This window comes from Synchiropus splendidus, chromosome 4 (genome assembly GCF_027744825.2).
Source record: "Synchiropus splendidus isolate RoL2022-P1 chromosome 4, RoL_Sspl_1.0, whole genome shotgun sequence".
In the NCBI taxonomy this organism is placed as follows: domain Eukaryota; kingdom Metazoa; phylum Chordata; class Actinopteri; order Syngnathiformes; family Callionymidae; genus Synchiropus; species Synchiropus splendidus.
This window is the reverse complement of record NC_071337.1, coordinates 26,164,661-26,183,609: the sequence shown is the minus strand read 5'-3', so window position 1 is coordinate 26,183,609 and position 18,949 is coordinate 26,164,661. Positions and strand designations below refer to the sequence as shown.

Sequence of the window (18,949 nt, the reverse complement as noted above, 5' to 3'; positions counted from 1 at the left end):
ATTTTAACAGACAAATCTGTTTAAAAACACCAAGGTCTTTCATTTCACTTTATTTTACACATTCACCATCACGGGAGCTAAAATAGATGACATGGCATTGACACATCCATAATACAGGAAGCATGTAAACCGAAATGGCTGTGTGTCTGCTACACTCAGACAAGAATTTAACTCTCTATTTACACGTAAACTACGACTTCATACTAAGACTGACAAAACTGCTGGTCGAGGAACACAACTAAAACAGTTTGATTCGAGTCTGGGTTTGATTTACTTTGACTCCTAAGTTACACTGAGGCACCATGAGTTCACAACCAACACATTGAACAACAATAATCAAGTGGATTTGTCATGAATGCGCTTCTTAACTGCTCCTTAAACAACTCTAGGTTCTACATGTCTGTGTTTGATCCGACATCGAGAAAAAACACTCTGGACTGTCTGGCAAAGTCGTTGGTGAGCGAGTGACTTGGACCACTGGGCAGATGAAAATGCCCTCCTGGATTGGTGCGTGTGAAAGGCACAAGCAATGGTTTTGACCGGTGAGCGCAACAGAGATGCTAGTGCAAACTGGCATTTGAGTCAGGGTCTGTTGTCAGTCTGAGACTTGGAGTAGAGGATTCCACAGTGAAGAGCCAGGGCCAGTTGGAGTGATCAACATCTCCACTGTAAACACAGTGTGGTCAAGAACAATGAGAACGACGGGAGTCTTTTTAGTTCCTCTGGAGATGAGCACTGAGGTCTGTGCTGGAATGAAGCATCTACACATGTGTACGAGAGTGAAACCATTGGCTGCCTGGTCTAAATGATTGTTATTAGAGTGAGGTGCTTTTGGTTCGGTCTGCGACTGTGTGGATGCTGAGTCTGGGCGACTTGCTAAGTGGAGGTCAGCGCACCGCGGCACAAGCCATCCCTGGGTTGACGAAGGAGAAGTTTCTGAACATGGTCTGGTCCACACTGTTGATGAGAGTCCGGTCGGCGCAGGACAGCCGTGGCTTCTCGTTGATAAACTCCTTGTCGAAGTTGCTGCAGTCGCTGGGCGATGTCTGCGGGGGGAGGGAGAGACTGTGTGAGCCGGCGCCGGTGAGCCCACGTATGTACTCGCCACTTAGACTCACCAGGGTCGGCTTGAATGGCGGAACCACCTGTCGGTGTTCGATCGCATTCCAGTCGATGCTGCTGAAGAAACTGTGCTGCCTGATGTTTCCCTTCACACCCAAACGTTCCTCGGGTTCTCGGACAAACAGCTGCAGACACATCAAATGACCTCAGTCAGATGAATGAAATCCTCCTTCAAAGGACGACCAGTTTACTGTTTACTGAGATATATGTACACACACACACACACACATATATATATATTCTCTACATACATACATGGTTGATGTGACTTCTGTATTTGAGTAGTTGTGAGCACTGACAACATTTTCTTTGCTGATCATCTGAGTGTGGCGAGGTCATGTGGATTTAGTGGACCAACCTTTATCCTGCTGTCTCACCTTCACCAGAATGTCCTTGGAGTCTTTGGTCAGCCACCGGGGATACAGTGGATTGTCGGTTCGTATGGACTGGAACAGCTGCTCTTCATCGCGGCCGTGAAACGGAGACTGACCGATCAGCATCTCGTAGACTAGGACACCGAACGACCACCAGTCCACCGAGTTGTTGTACTTCTGACCCAGCAGGATCTGAAAACAGAGCCAGTGTTTCAGGATGAGGTGCTTTGCTGACGTCATGAATCATTCTCTCACCTCTGGAGCGATGTAGTCGGGAGTCCCGCAGAAGGTGGCGGTGCGCGACTCCAGCAGCATGTTCTCCTTACACATGCCGAAGTCTGCGATCTTGATGTGTCCCTCAGAGTCCAGCAGCACGTTGTCCAGCTTCAGATCTCTGCCAACAGACAAATTTCAGTCTGTGAGTCAGTCACGGAGAGGCAGAGGTCATGCGATGGGTCGTGGTGAAACCCGTATTTCTATGCAACTATCCGGGTTGGTTGGAAACGGGTCATTCATTTGCATATGTTTTCTGCTGCACAACCTCTGCATTCCACGGTGTGTTACCGCTCCGTAACACTTCTGCCACCTGGTGTGTGGATGAATGCATTGCGTTCAATGATATATCAAATGCTAAAAACGTATCAGATTCCATTTATATAGGACAATATTATTAGGTACCACATCACAAGGTGGGAGGAAATGAGTGACTGCGCCTTCCCAGTATATGGAAATCTGCTTTTTGTGAGACTTCACCTGTAAATGACGCCTTTGGAGTGAAGGAACTGTAGACCACACACGATCTCAGCAGCGTAGAACCTAAAGGAACAACCATGAGAAATACATTCACATGTTCTTGGTGATGACTGCATCGTCTGTGCAGTGGAATGGAATTAGAACTACAAACTTTCAACAGCATGCCAGGAATCAAAAGACCACACCACAAGTTTGATGTACTACATTCTAGGGATGTACCGATCCAACTTTTATGGACTCGAGACTCCAGGACTTTGGGTATGGACTGATGCCGATACCAGTGTTAAAGTATTAGCCTTGTTGCTGCACTGTGCTCAACACTGGTCATGCTTTGAGTAAAAGGCAAGTATGACTTCGCATGATGCATCCTCAAATACATAGTTATGTTGGTGGGGTTGAACCTCATGGGGTCACCTCCCACCCCTCTGAACATCCACTGGCACGTGTTGCATGTCGCTGTTGCAGTTGTCAGTGTAAGGAAGGAGCCATGTTTCCACAGAGCTCAGCATCTGCTGTTAGTGGCTGCCATGTTACGTTAACATAGAGTTTAAATGCCAAGATCAGCCTCCTGGGTCGGCCCTTTTTCACAGATACCAGATCTTAAGGGTTTAAGCTGCACGTTATTCAGGTAAAAGAACGTTGTTAAATCTGAGTCTTTGAAACACCACCTTAAGCGTAGGAAAAGTCTGACTCTCAGTGGTTCTCATCTGGATCCTACTCACTGAGTAGGCATGCGACAGGTCTAACCCTCTGGCCGGTGATGTGCAGAGGTCCTTTTGTTTTCAGATCACTGTAATTACTATATAATTAGAGATCTTTAAGGGATCTTTGCTTAATGATGCTGAAGCAATCTCGCTCGCTGGTATTTTTAGTACTGTACGGTTTGTGACCATTAGCAATACAGACAAGTGATTGAAAACATTTTGGTTCTGCCGGGAATGTGGCTCACAGAATGACATTAGGAACTGATATAGAATCATGAAATATTAGGGATTTCTTTCCTTCCAGGTCTGAAGTCTCTCATGTGAGTCACTGAAACTTGTTTGATGGTTGTGCAGTGCATTTGGTCATAGGTAGGATACGTACGTGGACCTCTGCAGGTCAAATTTGTGACAGTTCTGGATGTGAAACATCAGATCACCTCCATTCAAATACTCCATCACAAAGAACAAGTTCTCCTGTGGAGAGCAGCAATGGTCAGACAGTGAACAACATTCCGTGCACGAGGCTCGGACGGGGATCACCTTGGTTTGGAATGTGCAGTGAAGGTGTGTGAGGAAGGGGTTCTCCCAGGCTAAAGAGAGGACCCTCCTCTCCACCAAGGTGCACTCTACATCGTCATCCATCAGAACCACATCTTTCTTCAGGACCTTTACGGCGAAAAACTGTCCACTCTTTGCCAACTCTGCCAAGAACACCTGCAAACATGGAACAAAATCAGCACCAGGCTTCTGGTGAAATATTTCTGTCTGATGTTTGAGGAGTGAAAGCCAACACCTTGCCAAAGCTTCCCTTCCCCAGCAGCTTATGCAGAATGAAGTCGTCTATAGAAAATTTGGTCTCCTTCTTTGGAACAGCATACAGGGGCTCCTCACGCTGGCCATCTGGGACTGAAAGATTGGTCTTAGCTGGACCCTCCCAGGACACGCCCTGTGCCTCTGCAGGACACAAACCATCAGAAGTCGAAATGACCACTGATTTCCTAAAAAAAGAAGTTCACCTCTGATGGCAGGTGGCGCCGCCTGCAGCCCGGATGGCGCTCGCACCACACCTGCCTGCTCGATGCCAATTGGGCCCTCACGACTGATAATGTCAGAGTCTCTGGTGCTCTTCTCCTGTTCAGATCCAGGCGTAAATTCCACTGCTCCCAACGTTCTTTTGTCACATGAAAAACTGACCGGCCGTTTGCTCCCGATGATGGCTAAAGCCTCGGCCATCAGTTTCTGGTTGACCCCGCAGAGGTTGGCTACTTTCTTCTGACACTTGTGGTGAACGTTCATGCTACATTCTGTTGACAAACAAGGGCACGCTTGTCTTGTCAAACCATTTTGGAGGGAAACAATTCAATATCTTTTTCTTCATTGTGAAAATGGTCGACCTGTCCCCTGCGAAAGAGTCAAATTCTCACCCTCACATTTGAGGCCCTGCCTGGCCAGACCCCACAGCAGAGTCCCGCAGTGTTCACAGAATGTTGGACTCTTGTAGTTGTAGACTTTGAATCTGTGTGGCATGTCGATCTTGAAGCGCTCTTTGTGAATCTACGACAAGAAAAAAAGTCAAGGGTGTAACTGACTGACGGGAGACAAACTGGTACTCATTGGTTTGGGTTTTAACTCTTGTGCTTCACGTCAATTGACACGATCTATCTAAAGTGTCATCCAAGCTCATCACCATACACCAGATCAGGAGTGACAGGTTAATGGTGCCTCAATAGGTGTCACACACTCATTTGACACAGCTGACCGTGTTGGCGTTTCATAGTGGCGCCATCGACTGGAATTAATTCTGATATTTGGCTTTAAATTAAAGTCACTGCATTTGAGGGAAGGAAGGAAGCGGAGAGACATTTTACGTAGCTTGTCCAAATGTATGTTAGACATTAGAGATTATAGTAGGGCCGAGGAATGTGGAGGCAGTCTTAAAAGTCAAGGAGCTTTTGTTTTTAACTTCTGGTTGAATCATTGCAGTGAGGAATAGACCGCTGTCCTGCCTGAAGGGCAGCAGACTAGAGCGCTGAGTGAGTGCAACTCAAAGTACAGCGGCCCATTCAACGATTTCAGGGTGATCAATAATGAATAGAATGCACTATGACAAAGAGCCGATGTTCTTCTGATTCATCCATCATCCGCTTTGTTTTGGTGTTGACGTTCACGCGTTGTTGCACTGCGCTGGTAGAGATAGTACTGCTCACCCCCGGCTAGTAAACACAACAATTTCTAAACCGTCGCCTGCGCAGACAGGACCACAAAACACACTGTGGCTCTATTCAACAAGCCACGTCGTAAACATGACAACATTACCCGGCGAGGAGTTAAATGATACACTTTTTCTTCGTCCCCGTTCGAATGACACACTGGCTATAACAGTCACCTATCACCAAGGTTATTCTTTCTCCAAACGTTTTCAATTAGGAATTTAAAGAACATGACATTAGTCATTTGCATTGAGAGCGTGATGCAACACCATATATGGTAAGTGATTGGGTGAATTAAAATAATACCTATTGTGTAACCAAAGTTCCGTTTAGTGCATGATGCAAGCTCTGATTCTTATCTTCGTCACCTTCTCTTGCTGTTGGCTATCGATGGCTACAGCTTCAAGATCGTGCAGAAAACTACACTCATTTATCTTCTCAGTGTGGTGTGAAAGTGAATTGTTTATTATTGATAAACAAGTCTTTTGTGGACAGCCGTTTAGAGACTGTGAAATTTAAATGACAGCACATGCAGATTTGGAAAATAAGATTAGGTGGAAAATGAACACTAAACGTGTTATAGTTGTGCGGTGAGGCAACCTGGCTCACATAAACATTTCCATACGCAGTTAGGCAGACCAAGGATTGCATGGGTAACAGGTCTTCCTGTGGTATGAATTTGTTTTGTTTTCACACATATCTGACTGAAGAGGAAGTGCAGAAAGCAAAAACAACCCACCATCGTCTCTTTACTGTTGATGGCGGAGCCGGTACATTTGGCAATGACTTTGTCGATGCATTTCTTGTGAATTGCTGCGTTACACTCTGAAAGTCACAAAGTGGAAGATTGAGATGGATGAAAGTTGAGTAGAAACATGTAAAGTGAGAGGAAGAGACCCACGTCTACACTGGTAGCCTTGCTTGTTGAGCCCCCTGCAGTATGGAAAGACAAGTATGAGTAATATGGCAATTACAATGAACAGTTGAACAGTTGTATTACCAGACAAACTCTTTGCAAACAGAGCAGAACGTCGGCTGAGGGAAGAACGTGGCGCTGAACTCGTGACATTTTACAACGTGAATTTTGGCCTGCTTGATGGCACCTCGTCGCTGGTGAAGAGAGAACAAACCCTCTCGCTCCTGCTCCAACTCAGGGTCTTCTTCAGTCAGGCCCGCCACATCTGAAATATGATACACATCAACTGGATGCAGAAATATTGCTTATAAAATGACAGAATTGCCGGCTTTAAACAAATGATGAAACCACATTGAATGCTGGCTACATTCCTCAAGGCAAAGTCCTGCTGAGAGCTTTCAAATCATGCACATACGCTGAGTAATGCTCAGTCAAATGCACCAAAGGAAGTGACAGTATTCTCAGTTCAAGTTGGACTCAGCTGACTGTATCCACCTACCCACTTGAATAATCTCATTTAGACCAACTGTGTTCTTGAGCAAGGTTTTGACAACTGACTGCAATTCATATATGAGGATGTTAATGAAACTGATGTGTGATGAAACAGAAAATGACCCTATCAAACCGCCTCCATTCACTAGCTTGCTGCTGAAGTACTGAAAACACAAAGACATCCTTTCAGAGGCAACAGATAAAAACACAGCCATAGATCAGGATGTGCAAATTGGAGTGTGGCAGATACTCTGAAAAGACTTCCACAGTTTTCTTCCCCCATAAAAGTTAAACAGAAGATACAGAACACAAAGCGGTGCTGTGAATGTTGCAGTGCATTGTGTATTTTCTCCAGTTATTCCCTGAAATCCTTTCACAGCCAGATTTGCCTGAAGGTGAAGTCAAACTGAGACTTTCTATCTGTGAGGCGGAGGCATTCGACACATTTCCACAGTGAGGCCAAGCCCAGACTTGTACAACAAATACGTGTCTCCAGCAGACATCTAAAACCATCAACAAGATGCAGCACCACAGCGTTAAAACACACACAAGCTTCTATGACAGTGATGTGTGCCATTCCTCTTTTGTATAAAATCATTATGTTCGAAGCAGAAAACATGGACACATTTTAATGTCTTTCAAGGGTTCATATAAGCTACTTAGAGTTTTTCACCTGAGTTGCATTTGAACGAAATGAAATGAAATTTGTATTATGTACTTAATAAGGTGTGACTGAATAGACCTTGTTACTGTCCACAGTGTAGCACTTTTAATCACTTAATGTATCACTGTTGGGGTAAAGCCGGATCACAGGAGCCGTCTGTATGTGTGTTGTGTGGGTTTTAAATAGAGTTAAAGGTGAAGTGAACCACCTGTTGTTTTGAGCAGCAATATCTTATTGGCTCTGTTTATAAAACCTCAGAGGGACGTCGTCTCCTCACAGCCTGTTGGTGCCAGGACTCCGTGGTGAGACCAAATCAAATACAAAGAGAAAATATATCAGTCCGCAGCTACACTATGTCTATTTTTAGTGAGGAATAATCTCTGGAGGATTAAGGCTTATTAAATCACACATGGTTGCCAGAAACACAAGCCAGAAACTCTTTAATAATTCAGTCATTCTAATCGCGACGGTTATTTTGCTATTTTTCTCAGCACTCTGCAGTGTAACAGGAGAACTGGACCTCTGCGTCAAACCCCCCCCCTCCAAAAAAACACAATGTTTTAACAAGCCACCTTATTGTGAGGACGTTTTGCTGTGTGAGGACATTTTGGCCTGTCCTCACAAGGTTTAGAGGGTTAAAACGTCAGTAAAAGTAGTTCATTATAATTGGGCACAAGTTTGGTTCAGAGTCCTGGTTAAGGTGAGCCATTTGTTGTGGAAGGTTAGTTAAGGGTGAGAGGCTGGGGAAAGGGTTATGTCAATGAGAAACCTCACAAAAATAGCAAAACAAACAAGTACTTTTTTTCACTTTTTTAAAATCTTTCCATGACACTCACAGTGTGTAATATACATGTAAAGGTATTAGAGAATGAAGAGGACAATGCTTCCGTCCAGATAACATCCCATTTAGGCAAAGCGTTTCATTTTTCAGCAAAACAATAGAGAACCACAATGCATCCATCAAAGGACAAAGGCCTCACAGGAGTCTGGTTGCTGCCCGGGCTGTCTGCAGTCCAGGTCTTCCAGCAATAGGAGGCTCTTGGACCATCATTAAACTGAAACTCAGGCCCAGGACTGATGAGCAGTTAGAAACCATTAGACAATAATGGGATGGAATTCCTCTGATTTAACTCCAGTAATTGCTTTGCTCATCCCCAGAGGTTTACAAGCGGTTGTTAAAAAAGACCAGATGCTACAGTAAATAAAGCCTCTTCCACCATGTGTGTTTTTGACAGTGCAATATCACGCATTGAAACAAGAATTTAATTGTTGGTGCAATTAAATTGAAGGAACATTTCACTATCTCACCAAAGACTCTATCTATCTACCTATCTATCTATCTATCTGTCTGTCTGTCTGTCTGTCTGTCTGTCTGTCTGTCTGTCTATCTATCTGTCTGTCTATCTATCTATCGATAAATATATATATATATACATATATATATATATGTATTATTTATTTATTTTTTCAACCTCATGAAACACAACATTTAGTGTTGTAGTACTTGAGATTGGTCTTGGTCTCGAGAATAGCATGAAGACCACTTTTTTTTAGAGTTTCGTCTCGAATGCACTTTTACTTTGTCTTGTGCTAGTCTCTGACTGGGTGGACTCTGGGTTTCCATTCAAGACCCTTCGAGACTGTCAAGACTATCAATTGCCAGACTGGTGCTGCTTGTTTCAGCGGACACCTCACTGGTTAACCAATTTGTGCTTGTTTCACTGGAACAAAAGCTCACTTGTGGGTCGGTTTGAGAATTCTTATATATACTGTCTCGGTCTTCTCTCGGTCTCCACCTCCATATATCATGGTCTCTTCTTGGTCTTGATCTCCAAATGCCTCTGTCTTGTCTTGGTCTTGATACTCTCCAGTCTCAATAATGTCTTGGTCTCAGTTTGTGTGGGTGTGACCGCAACACTACCAACACTGTCTCAACACATGATAAAAAAATGGTACAATAACTGTCTAATGACAATTTAATTTTTGAAATTGGATTTATACACTTAATTGCATTGTCCTCCTTGTTTGTGTCGAACAATAATTATTGAGATGTGGTTTGAAACTAAACTGCATATGATGCACGTACCTAAACCCATGCACATACTGATGATGCCTTGCGTGTGGCTCAGCAAGGACAGTATGTATTCATTCTGCTTTTGAGGGGATTTTTTTAAATTCTCCGGTTAATTTTTGGTTTTCATAAACTTACACTCTAATAAGGAATGTTTACGACACATGGAACATTTTTAACCATGGAAAGAAAGCAGAATGACATAAGGTGTGTTTTATCCGCTGGGTACACTGACAACCATTTCACTGCGTAAGGCTGAACTTACTAGGTGTCAAACAAAACGATGAAGCTTTGAAATTGCATTCTTGAAAAATGTCCATTATCTAATGTGTCATGTCATGTCTGGCCTATTTACAGTACAGGTTCAACCACCCCTATGATACACACAGTAACACATCTAATCCAGCAATGCTAGCGACTCGCTTGGCTTGAAACTTCCCTATAAACTAGGTGATCCATTTGCCATGTCATGCAACAAAGGGAAGTGACCAGAAATAAAGAATTACTCACCACTTTTCTCCAAATAATATTTAGCTTCCATTAGTAAACGGCCCTGTGGCTTCATGTCCAACTGAAATCAATACAAAATGAAATCATTGTGACTATAATGATATAGAAAAGAGGAATGTAACCAGTAACTTACTCACCCAAATCTCCAGTTTGCCATTTTCCTTCTTACATTGCGTTGCCAAGGAGTCGAGGGAAACTGTGGCCTCTGACTTGAGCTCTGCTGTTCTGTCCTTTACCATGACATGCATGATTCGTCCTCTATGGATATGGGCGTCAAACGTTGTGCTCCATGGGGGGTACATGGTGGGCTTCTTCTGCTTGTAAACTTTCCCTTTCTCTGAAAAGCAAAAACAGCAATAAAAGAAAGTCTTTTATTGCCTCTACCATTCAATTTCTCATTCACTCTTTGTACAGTCCCTTCAGGAAATTGCGATTTTGCAAGCACAACTATTAATGCAATTTCAACCAATCCCTGCGAGTTCTGCGAGACCCTGCAATTTTGTCCAGTCACTGTGACTTTGCTGCAAATTTGATCAAGTGCTTCAGTGTCCTTTCGCCCACCCCTCTTCACGGAATGTATATCTTCATATTCATATTAAGATGAAGCCAAACGCTCACATTTGCCTGCAGCTATTACCACCTGGGTTCACAGTTCCAACGTCAACAAAACGGAATCTTTTTGTAAATGTCTAAATTCTGATTATTTAAACGTATAATGGACGGAACTGAAAAGTGAAACTCGCCAGAGCAGCACACCGTCAACTGTTAGGTAAATAATTTGATCGGCTGAAATTTTATTAAGGCAGGGCTGCCAGCCATTTCCACTGATGACTGTCGACATCTGATATTTTTATCTTTTTAATTTACGACAGAAAACGGCAGAACCCATCAGTTAAATAAAAGAAAAAGAAAATAATACATGTCAAAGTAAATAAAAACATTCAAATAATGTACATACTCAGGAGACAATACGAGCGGATGTAAACAAACATGGCTGACTGCACCATCCATCTCTCTCAACACTATTTCTGACACTCTAGATCCTAACCAGTTACTGCAAGAGGACCAGTTTCTTTTGAGAATTGGTGGGGACAATGATTATATATATATCGACAGGGTTTCCATTTAAGCATCCGCAACACAGGCTTACCATTATTTATTTCTTTATTATTTAGGGAGAGTTCTTTGGCTTGAAATAGTATTTTGAACTATTTTGTTAAAAATCATTGCTGCCAAGCACTTTCATTTAGGCTAAAGACTGACATTAGTTTTTATTTTTACAAGCTAATCGGCAAAGGTTCTTATTTGTGTTGGCCTCAAAAATGATTGCAACTTTCACTGAAATGAAAAAAATAATAATCATAAAAAATCTGCTGCAAAATAAGATATTTTTGGCCACAAAGAAAAAAAAGAAAATCCCGGAAGGACTGTTTGGAGCACATAAGCATATCTATAATCAGCAATGAAGGAAGTGAGACGTAAAAACTTACAGCGAAAACTTAGTTGAGCAGCCATGTCAGTGACTGTACCTGGCAACTGTGGAATTCCTTTCATTGCCATAGTTTGTTGCCAAGTTAACTAGGAAGAGTTTTATCCTTTTTGGGTGTGAATTATTTCCTGCTCTACATCATGGTGTCCATTTCATTTTCCAGACTCTAAATATAATAAAACCTGGAGGAGTAAATAATAATCCAAGGCAAAGAAGAAGTAGGGCAACAGCTTTGAAAAGCAGCAATTGGAATATATCATATTTGAGTTGTGCAGCCACGACTAGATGGTGGGCAGCGAGTCCTAGTACAGGGGAGCTAAAGAGAAGGTTCTGGTTTCTGTTGTACAAAATCATTTTTTGTCCAGCAAATCTGCATTAAATGCTACAGACAAAGGACGCATAAACTGAATGTTGGCTCGACTTCAATGACGGCCTGCAGCCAGGAAAGAAAGCTGACACCACGAAATATCCTGGACAAATAGGATAAAACTGTATCACATTCTCATGATGGAGATTATGCAGACGTGAGGCTGAAAATACCCCTCAGTCATGACACTTATCCACTAGGTTAATGATCATCTATTACATCTGACCATTTGTACTCTTCATAATGCAGTACATTGATTTAACAAGCGATCACTTTTTACAAAGATGTGATTTCAAAGATTTGTTCTTACTTGCATATTCTGCTCTCTATCAACACATAAGACCATTTTTATGAGATCATGCCCTCACATCCACTTACATAACAACCGCATGCCATCAATAAAGCTGCTAAGCTTTTTAAACCCTAAGTGATCTCTATCATTGGCTCATCTTCTGCCCTTCCAACAGCCCAGCCAGCTGGCATCGATGGACATTAGAGCATCAGAAAATAACAAATGTCTGCCGAACAGGATTTTAATGAATATGCTGTCTACAAATAAAATGACAAAAGCTTCACTGGATGAATTCCCCAGATACCTCACCTCAATGACAATGTTTTGATTTACAGCAAATATTTATAACCCCAGGACCACATTGTTCCTCTGACAGGCCACTGTTATTGCTGAGGTTAAAACTGTTCCTAGTGACGGCAATATTTCAGTGGTTTGTGTGGTAAAGGCAGATAAATGCAATGCATTTTGTTGCTATAGATGTTCAATATTCAAACAGTTTTATTTATTAAACAAACCACTAATGTTTTTACGCAATGACCCATCATTATTTCTGTCTAGTTTTAAGTCAGAGCAAGTATTTTCGCTGTTTTTTTCCGCTACAAATCTACAGAGAATCAACTCGCCACAGCTATTGACTGTGATGCTGCCATACACATTTTATGAGTCAACTTATTTGTTTTTAGGCTGTGTCACAGGCACATCAACACACACATCATTTCAAGAAAAAGTATATGATCGAATGAAAGAAAAAGATAGGAGGTCATTTTTCATATCCTGTTTACAGCAGTAGTCTGCACACTTTATCGGCTGTTCCATGCTTTTTGTAACAGACATGCTGTGGGCACATCAGAACCTCGAAATAGGACTATTCTGTAAATACAGTTGGAATGTACTTTTCCACCAGAGCTTACTGTCAGAATACCAAAAATAAAAATGCAACAGCTACATGACTATATTTACTGCAGACACTCAGAGTCGTCACACTTCCTCTTAGTCACTATTCTATTTTTTCACAACGCTTGCCAATGGTTAGCAAACGCCGATGCATATGAGTAAGATGAATGAATACTATTTCCTTGAACTCGCATTTCAGTTCTCAGTTTCTTTTGGGCAACGTGTCTTCTAAAAATAATTTGTGATGGTTTTTCTGCCCTGAAATACTACAAAGAAGCCAGAGGTCCTGTGGTGCTGGATTGCTTATTTTGTCAGCATTCATTTCATCATCACTAAGTTTGAAATATAGGGGCAATGGTTAGTCATTCAGCTGTTTCAATGTCATGTCACCTTCTTATTTCAAGTACCTCGTCCACAGGTGAACAGAACAATCACAGCCCTGGAATACTTCAGATTGTACTGACCTGTGTCGATAGCCTCCTTCATGTAGACGGCACAGTATGGGTTGAGCACCTCTTCATGGTACGCCAAACCAGGATCAATCTCAAAGTTAGAGAAGCCAATCCGCAGGAAAGGTGACATGTTGATGTCACGTGAAATACAGCCGTCAGCCAGCAGAGGATAATTCCAATTGTCTACTCGTGGAAAGATGGTCAGCAGAACGGAGAAGGAAGCCAGCTGCTCACTGGCCTCCAGAACCCCCTATGAGGCAGAAGAAAAATATCGTTGATGAAGACAAAACCACAAGGACATGCCTCAGTCAAGTTACTGAAAATCCATAAAAGGAAACTCATTGCGAAAACACAACCAGCTAACCTTTACTTCTGTTTATCACCAGCTGTCTGTCATGCCAGAAACATCATAAAGTCTTTGTGTGTTCAAAAATAAATTTGCCTGCAGTTTTCACTGCGCGGACTGAATGGTCGATGTGTTATTCGAGGAGAGGAGCTGAGTGGGTATATTTGTGACCAGGGTTCTGACTATTTATAGAACTGAAATCTTAAACGCGCATCAGGCATATACACCCACATGAGTCTACCATCTTGGTCATGGTTGTTGTTGTCATGGTCACCACCTTTCCTGGAACCTTCACCCAGCCTGAGTCAGTGGACAGAATTTTCAGACCAATACTTAGTGCCACCGAGAGTATTACTGTGATTGCTTTCTATGTGAGCGTAGTTTTGAGTACAAGGGAAGCCATGCTTACAGCAGATGGGATTAGTTTCTCACGATGAAAGTTGTTAATTAACTTTAAAAACTTCTATAAAAAGGCTGCAATTTAATCCACTTTAGTCCTGCAATGAACTTTATCCAGCCCTAGTGTTGTCTTCAATCTTATTACAGGGGTAAAAAGTTATTGTACGGAACAATTTTTAATGAAAAGTGTATTTTCTACTGCCATCTTTTCTCAAAGCTCCTTACATTAGAACAGTTGGGTCCATTCTAAGCTTAGGTCAACTCGTGGAAGCCCGAGAAAAATCTATCATGCATCCATTCCATGAATGAAAAAAATATTTTATATTTGTACATCATGAGCAAACATGCAATTGATGACATGTAGAAATGTATGTAAGTGTACAAAGTACATTATGTTAACTAACAGATTACCTATTTATATCCATTAGTATTTAAGAGCAAAATATTATTCTGGATTTAAAAAGTTTTGTCTCTTACATTATTTCTCACCCCTGGTTAATCCAAGTGGTGGACAGACATGTTATGCAATGAGCAACAGCAATTTGCAAATTGATAAGTCTATACTTGATGCCATTTAATCAGGACATCATTCTGCTTCAACAATGAATTTACTACTAATAAGATGATCCTTAAACCTGCTTAGATTGTGTCAGGTAAAACCATCGTTCTATTATTTTTATTAATCAAACTGGAATTATAGATTAAGATACCAAAATCTTCACAAATGTGGATTAATATTTATTCAGGCTGCACCAATTGATTTGCCGGTTACAAATAAAAGATGATTTTTTATTTTTTTTATTTTAATAAGATGCTATTTATATTTTGAGAAATGTTATTACTCTTTAAAATGTTACATCACAATGTAAAAATGACAAAACATTTCTCCAGAAAAATCACACAACTTGTTGTGATGCTGTAGTTGGCAAGAGGCTTATATTCTTTATTATAAATATAAAGTGGTATTTACTCGGTTAATGCCTGTAAATCTGCACTATTGCTAAGTGTAGTGTGGATATTAATTTTGTTGTAGTGAATTGCAAAAATGGGCCATCATGACTATGTATTGTGGCCCAACAACAGAGTTAGTGGAACTTTCACCTGGACTGTCACAAGGTCGTTGTGATGCTGCTGAGACATGAGCAACAAAAAGTGAGTCAAAACATTTCAAATGACAACTGTTGTTAGTGTCAAAATTTCTCTCTAAAACCCAACCCCTATGTGCTTGTGCGATTTAAATCATCCTGGAGCCCCGTACGAACGTGTCACCACACTTCCTCTAGCAAATGGGTGGGTTCAATTCAATTCAGCGAGTAAACTGCCACATACCAGATACGAAACCCCCACCAAAAACACATTTTCTCTGCAGTCTCAGACTGCGTTGAAGAGCAAACTTCCAACAAAAGAGGCCAAAAATCATATATTTATTCTAATATATCACACAAATACCTACACATCACAATAATACGAACAAATCTCAAAAAGCTTTTACTACATTTTATTAAATTTAGCTCACTTAGTTGTGATTCACATTATGAAACAAGTAAGGTCTGAATGACTTTGTTAAAGTTAAATATAATTTGAAGTTTTCATGTACATTTCAAGTGGACAGGAATTAATTCACAATATTTCTTGTGTTGATGGTGGTGGCTGTGCCCTCATGTGTTCCACTGTAATTTAGCTTGAATACCATGTTATGGTCATAGTCGGACCCGTGGCGCAACCAAAAAGGACTTAACATTATGTATGTCCTTTTCCATTATGAACAACTGAAAATGAGCTTTAAGTGGATTTAAAGGGGATTAACACAGGGCCAATTGTGAATACCACTCACTAATCTGTGTATTGCTGGAGCTTTGGTTGTTGATTGAGTCCAAACTGGACATAAAAGAAAGAAAATCAGCATTTAATTTTAAGAGAAATTACAAATTTATGTCTGGGGAAGGTCAAAAAATGCAATAGAACTGTTGTGAGGAAGACGTCATCAATGAGGACAGATGAAAATCTACCAGAGCTTTCATCAAATCCAGTGATGTGGTTTCTGTTACTATAGTCGCTTCACCTGCGAAAGTAACTGCAGGCTATCAATGATTCAGCCAGATGGGGGTGGGGGTGGGGGGGCAGTACTGTAATTAATTGGCAACAGAACATGAGTTTGTTTTAATTGAATTATTATCGAAAGCTGCTGTAACTTAGACACCATTGCTGTCACCAGGAAGTTTGTTTTTACACAGTGGCTTTAGGTCTTGATGTTCCTTAGTTTTATACTTCAGACTTGCTTTTACAGTAAATATCACCCTTTTGTTCTGGTTTCGGTTCTATGGTGGATATTTCAGTCCAATGTGTTTGCAAATTGCACATCTGCATTGCAGTATTGCAAATATCAATATTTGAGTACAGATTCTTTGAGTAGATACTACTGACCTCTGAAGGCTACGAACGCTATACACCTGCCTTTCATGTTTGCCACCATTTGGGTGCCTTTCATGTTAGCTATACACTTAACTCACCCACCTGTCAGTGCCCAAATGCCATCATGACCCACCCACACATACACACACACACACACACACACACACACACACACACACACACACACACACACACACACACACACACACACACACACACACACAGACACAGACACAGACACACACAGTAGGGAAAAGGCCAGGTCACAGCATGCTTTTGAACCTTCACTGCTCTTTCATGTCAAAAGATGAAGTATCAGCCAACAGCCCACCTGACCGTAAGTAGTCAGATCTGTGGACGCTATGGGTGAGGGAGACAGATCTCTAAGTAGAGGATGCGTGTGGAGGGCCTTTGTTGATCCTGACAGGAGGTCAACGAGTGCGACACAGGCCTTTGACAAGAGCAACAAGTGTTTCTGAAATTTACTGCCAACAACCGCTAAAGTAGCTTTCAGAAATAGAATGCATTGGTGCAATCGTTGAAACCCCATGATCTTTTATTCAGCAGATTGCAAATATATATATAAAATTATGTTTTCTTTGGGGCAGAAAACCTACACATTTACACCAGATTTAGCATGCTCTGCAATTTAAATATCTTGAATATGAAGTAGCATATTGTAAATAAATATTGTAGCAGTCATATGCCTGGTTGCTCTTTGCAAATATTTCATAAAAACGTAATTCATACTGGCTGCAGTTAACTAGCTGAGCGCAAAACAGCTGTTCCAGTGATGCTACCAATATTTATGCAACCCTTCCGGACTAAGAGTGGCAGGTGAAAATGACATTTCCTCCACACTATCTCTCCATCTTTCCACTTCAAGGTATGCTTGACTACTGGATTACACATCAAGACACCTTTAGCAAACTGCGATGAGCAGCGGAGACTTGTCCTGTTATTGACAGTGAAAATGTAATGTAATAGTGAGGGCAACACCTGAAGCTCATTCTTCTAGTGGAGGTTTACATGCACTTTCCCTTCAATTTTATTGAACCTAAATGTATAACTTATACATATATAGGCAAATAATGAATTCGTTGGTCACAATAAAAACCACGTCGTCAGTGACTCAGCAGCAAACAACGTAGTAATAAACACGAATAATAATTCCGTCTTAATAAAGTCCAACACCAACTACTTTGATTCAGAGCACGTCTTAACTACACGGGAAAGTATAGCTAGGGCGTGAAAAACGCGTATGAGAGCAGGAAAATCACGAAAAGAGGAGAACACACCTGCAGTTGAAGTTTGTTGTTTTCAAGAGTCGCGGTCCTACATCAGTGAGCACGAGCCCCACTGCAAAAGCGCTTGCGGTCATGACGCGTTCAGGGGCGTCGGAAATCTAACCACCACCAATGACGTTCCGAGACGAACGGAAAAAACGCTTTCACATTGACACATTTTCACACATTTGTATACTTTTCGGTTGTTGGTAGCAAAATACGAGTAACTGCATTGCTATTTCGAGTGTTTTCAATATTTATTAATCGACAAGATACAAGATAATGTATTTATTCACAATGACTCGCTCTCTCGTCCATTGTCACATTTTGAATACACAAACTTTTGAGTCACGATTCCTCTCGCTTTTTAGTCCCTTATTTGTGGTCATGGTGAGGGGGGTATCAGAGTCAGAATCCTCACCCATTTTCAGTCATGAGTCTCCTGGGTCTGCCTTCAAGATCAGCACCTTCTAGCATTTCCCCCCAGTGAGTTGGCCTCCTCCACCTTAACCTGTCATGTGATCATCCTTCCGATTCATGGATTTATTTTCCTGGTATCTCCATCCCAAACTCAGCCTCTCCTCTCACATGTCAAAACCATCTGGCCTCCCTCTACCGCCAAACGTGTCTTGGTTTGGCTGTTGACAACTTTTAAATGTCGCACTGTGTTTTACACCGGGAGCTTTGGACGATCTATAAAAAAGTGAATCGGCTTTCGATGTGGGAGGTGACCATGGGAGCGTGATGACATTCTCAATAGCCGCCAACCAGCAATACCCGCACCTGGAGAAGGAAGTCCCACAGGCTGTTGTGCACAATATGCCTGCTCTACTGGTTTCTAGAAATTGTCTCTTGCTTCCTCTCTGACGTTCTCTATATGCACAGTATGCTACGGTGGATTGTTGTGTACAGCATCCAACTGGCAGATGAAGGGCGAACTAGGCAGGTAAAAAAAAAAAAATCCCAAAACCTGTCACAACAACCAAGCTGAAGCCAGATGTGATTATCCTGTCTGGCCAGCTCGAGCTTGACCTTCTCAGAGAACGGCTGCAGATGACAAGGAAACGAGTGGTGAAGTAGTTCATAGAGGGTCAGAGGTCAGCCACACAAGAGTCACCTGATTGTCCGGCAGGCGAGGGAAAACGGTTGTCAAGTCACCTGAAGGTGTGCGATGGTTTATGTACTGGACCTGCAGG

The 18,949-nt window shown here is 41.8% G+C and overlaps 1 protein-coding gene across 3 annotated transcripts; it reads right to left on the bottom strand.

The window, feature by feature from the left end:
* Positions 1-43: 43 nt before the first annotated feature.
* Positions 44-17,823, bottom strand: prkcq (protein kinase C, theta). 3 transcript variants are annotated; one of them, XM_053863313.1, is made up of 18 exons: positions 17,766-17,823; positions 13,323-13,560; positions 9,954-10,153; positions 9,817-9,877; positions 6,164-6,344; positions 6,065-6,096; positions 5,903-5,988; positions 4,378-4,507; positions 4,148-4,257; positions 3,970-4,084; positions 3,747-3,907; positions 3,494-3,667; positions 3,336-3,427; positions 2,250-2,312; positions 1,752-1,890; positions 1,500-1,688; positions 1,119-1,247; positions 44-1,046 (listed from the first exon to the last, which is right to left on the bottom strand). In XM_053863313.1, exons 2-18 carry the CDS (start codon positions 13,438-13,440, stop codon positions 888-890), a joined length of 2,139 nt encoding a protein of 712 aa, XP_053719288.1. In that variant the 5' UTR covers positions 13,441-13,560; positions 17,766-17,823; the 3' UTR covers positions 44-887. The 3 variants fall into 3 exon arrangements, with proteins under 3 accessions (XP_053719288.1, XP_053719285.1, XP_053719287.1); XM_053863310.1 differs by having other exon boundaries at positions 3,970-4,257; XM_053863312.1 differs by having other exon boundaries at positions 3,747-3,859; positions 3,970-4,257.
* Between the last annotated feature and the right edge of the window lie 1,126 nt (positions 17,824-18,949).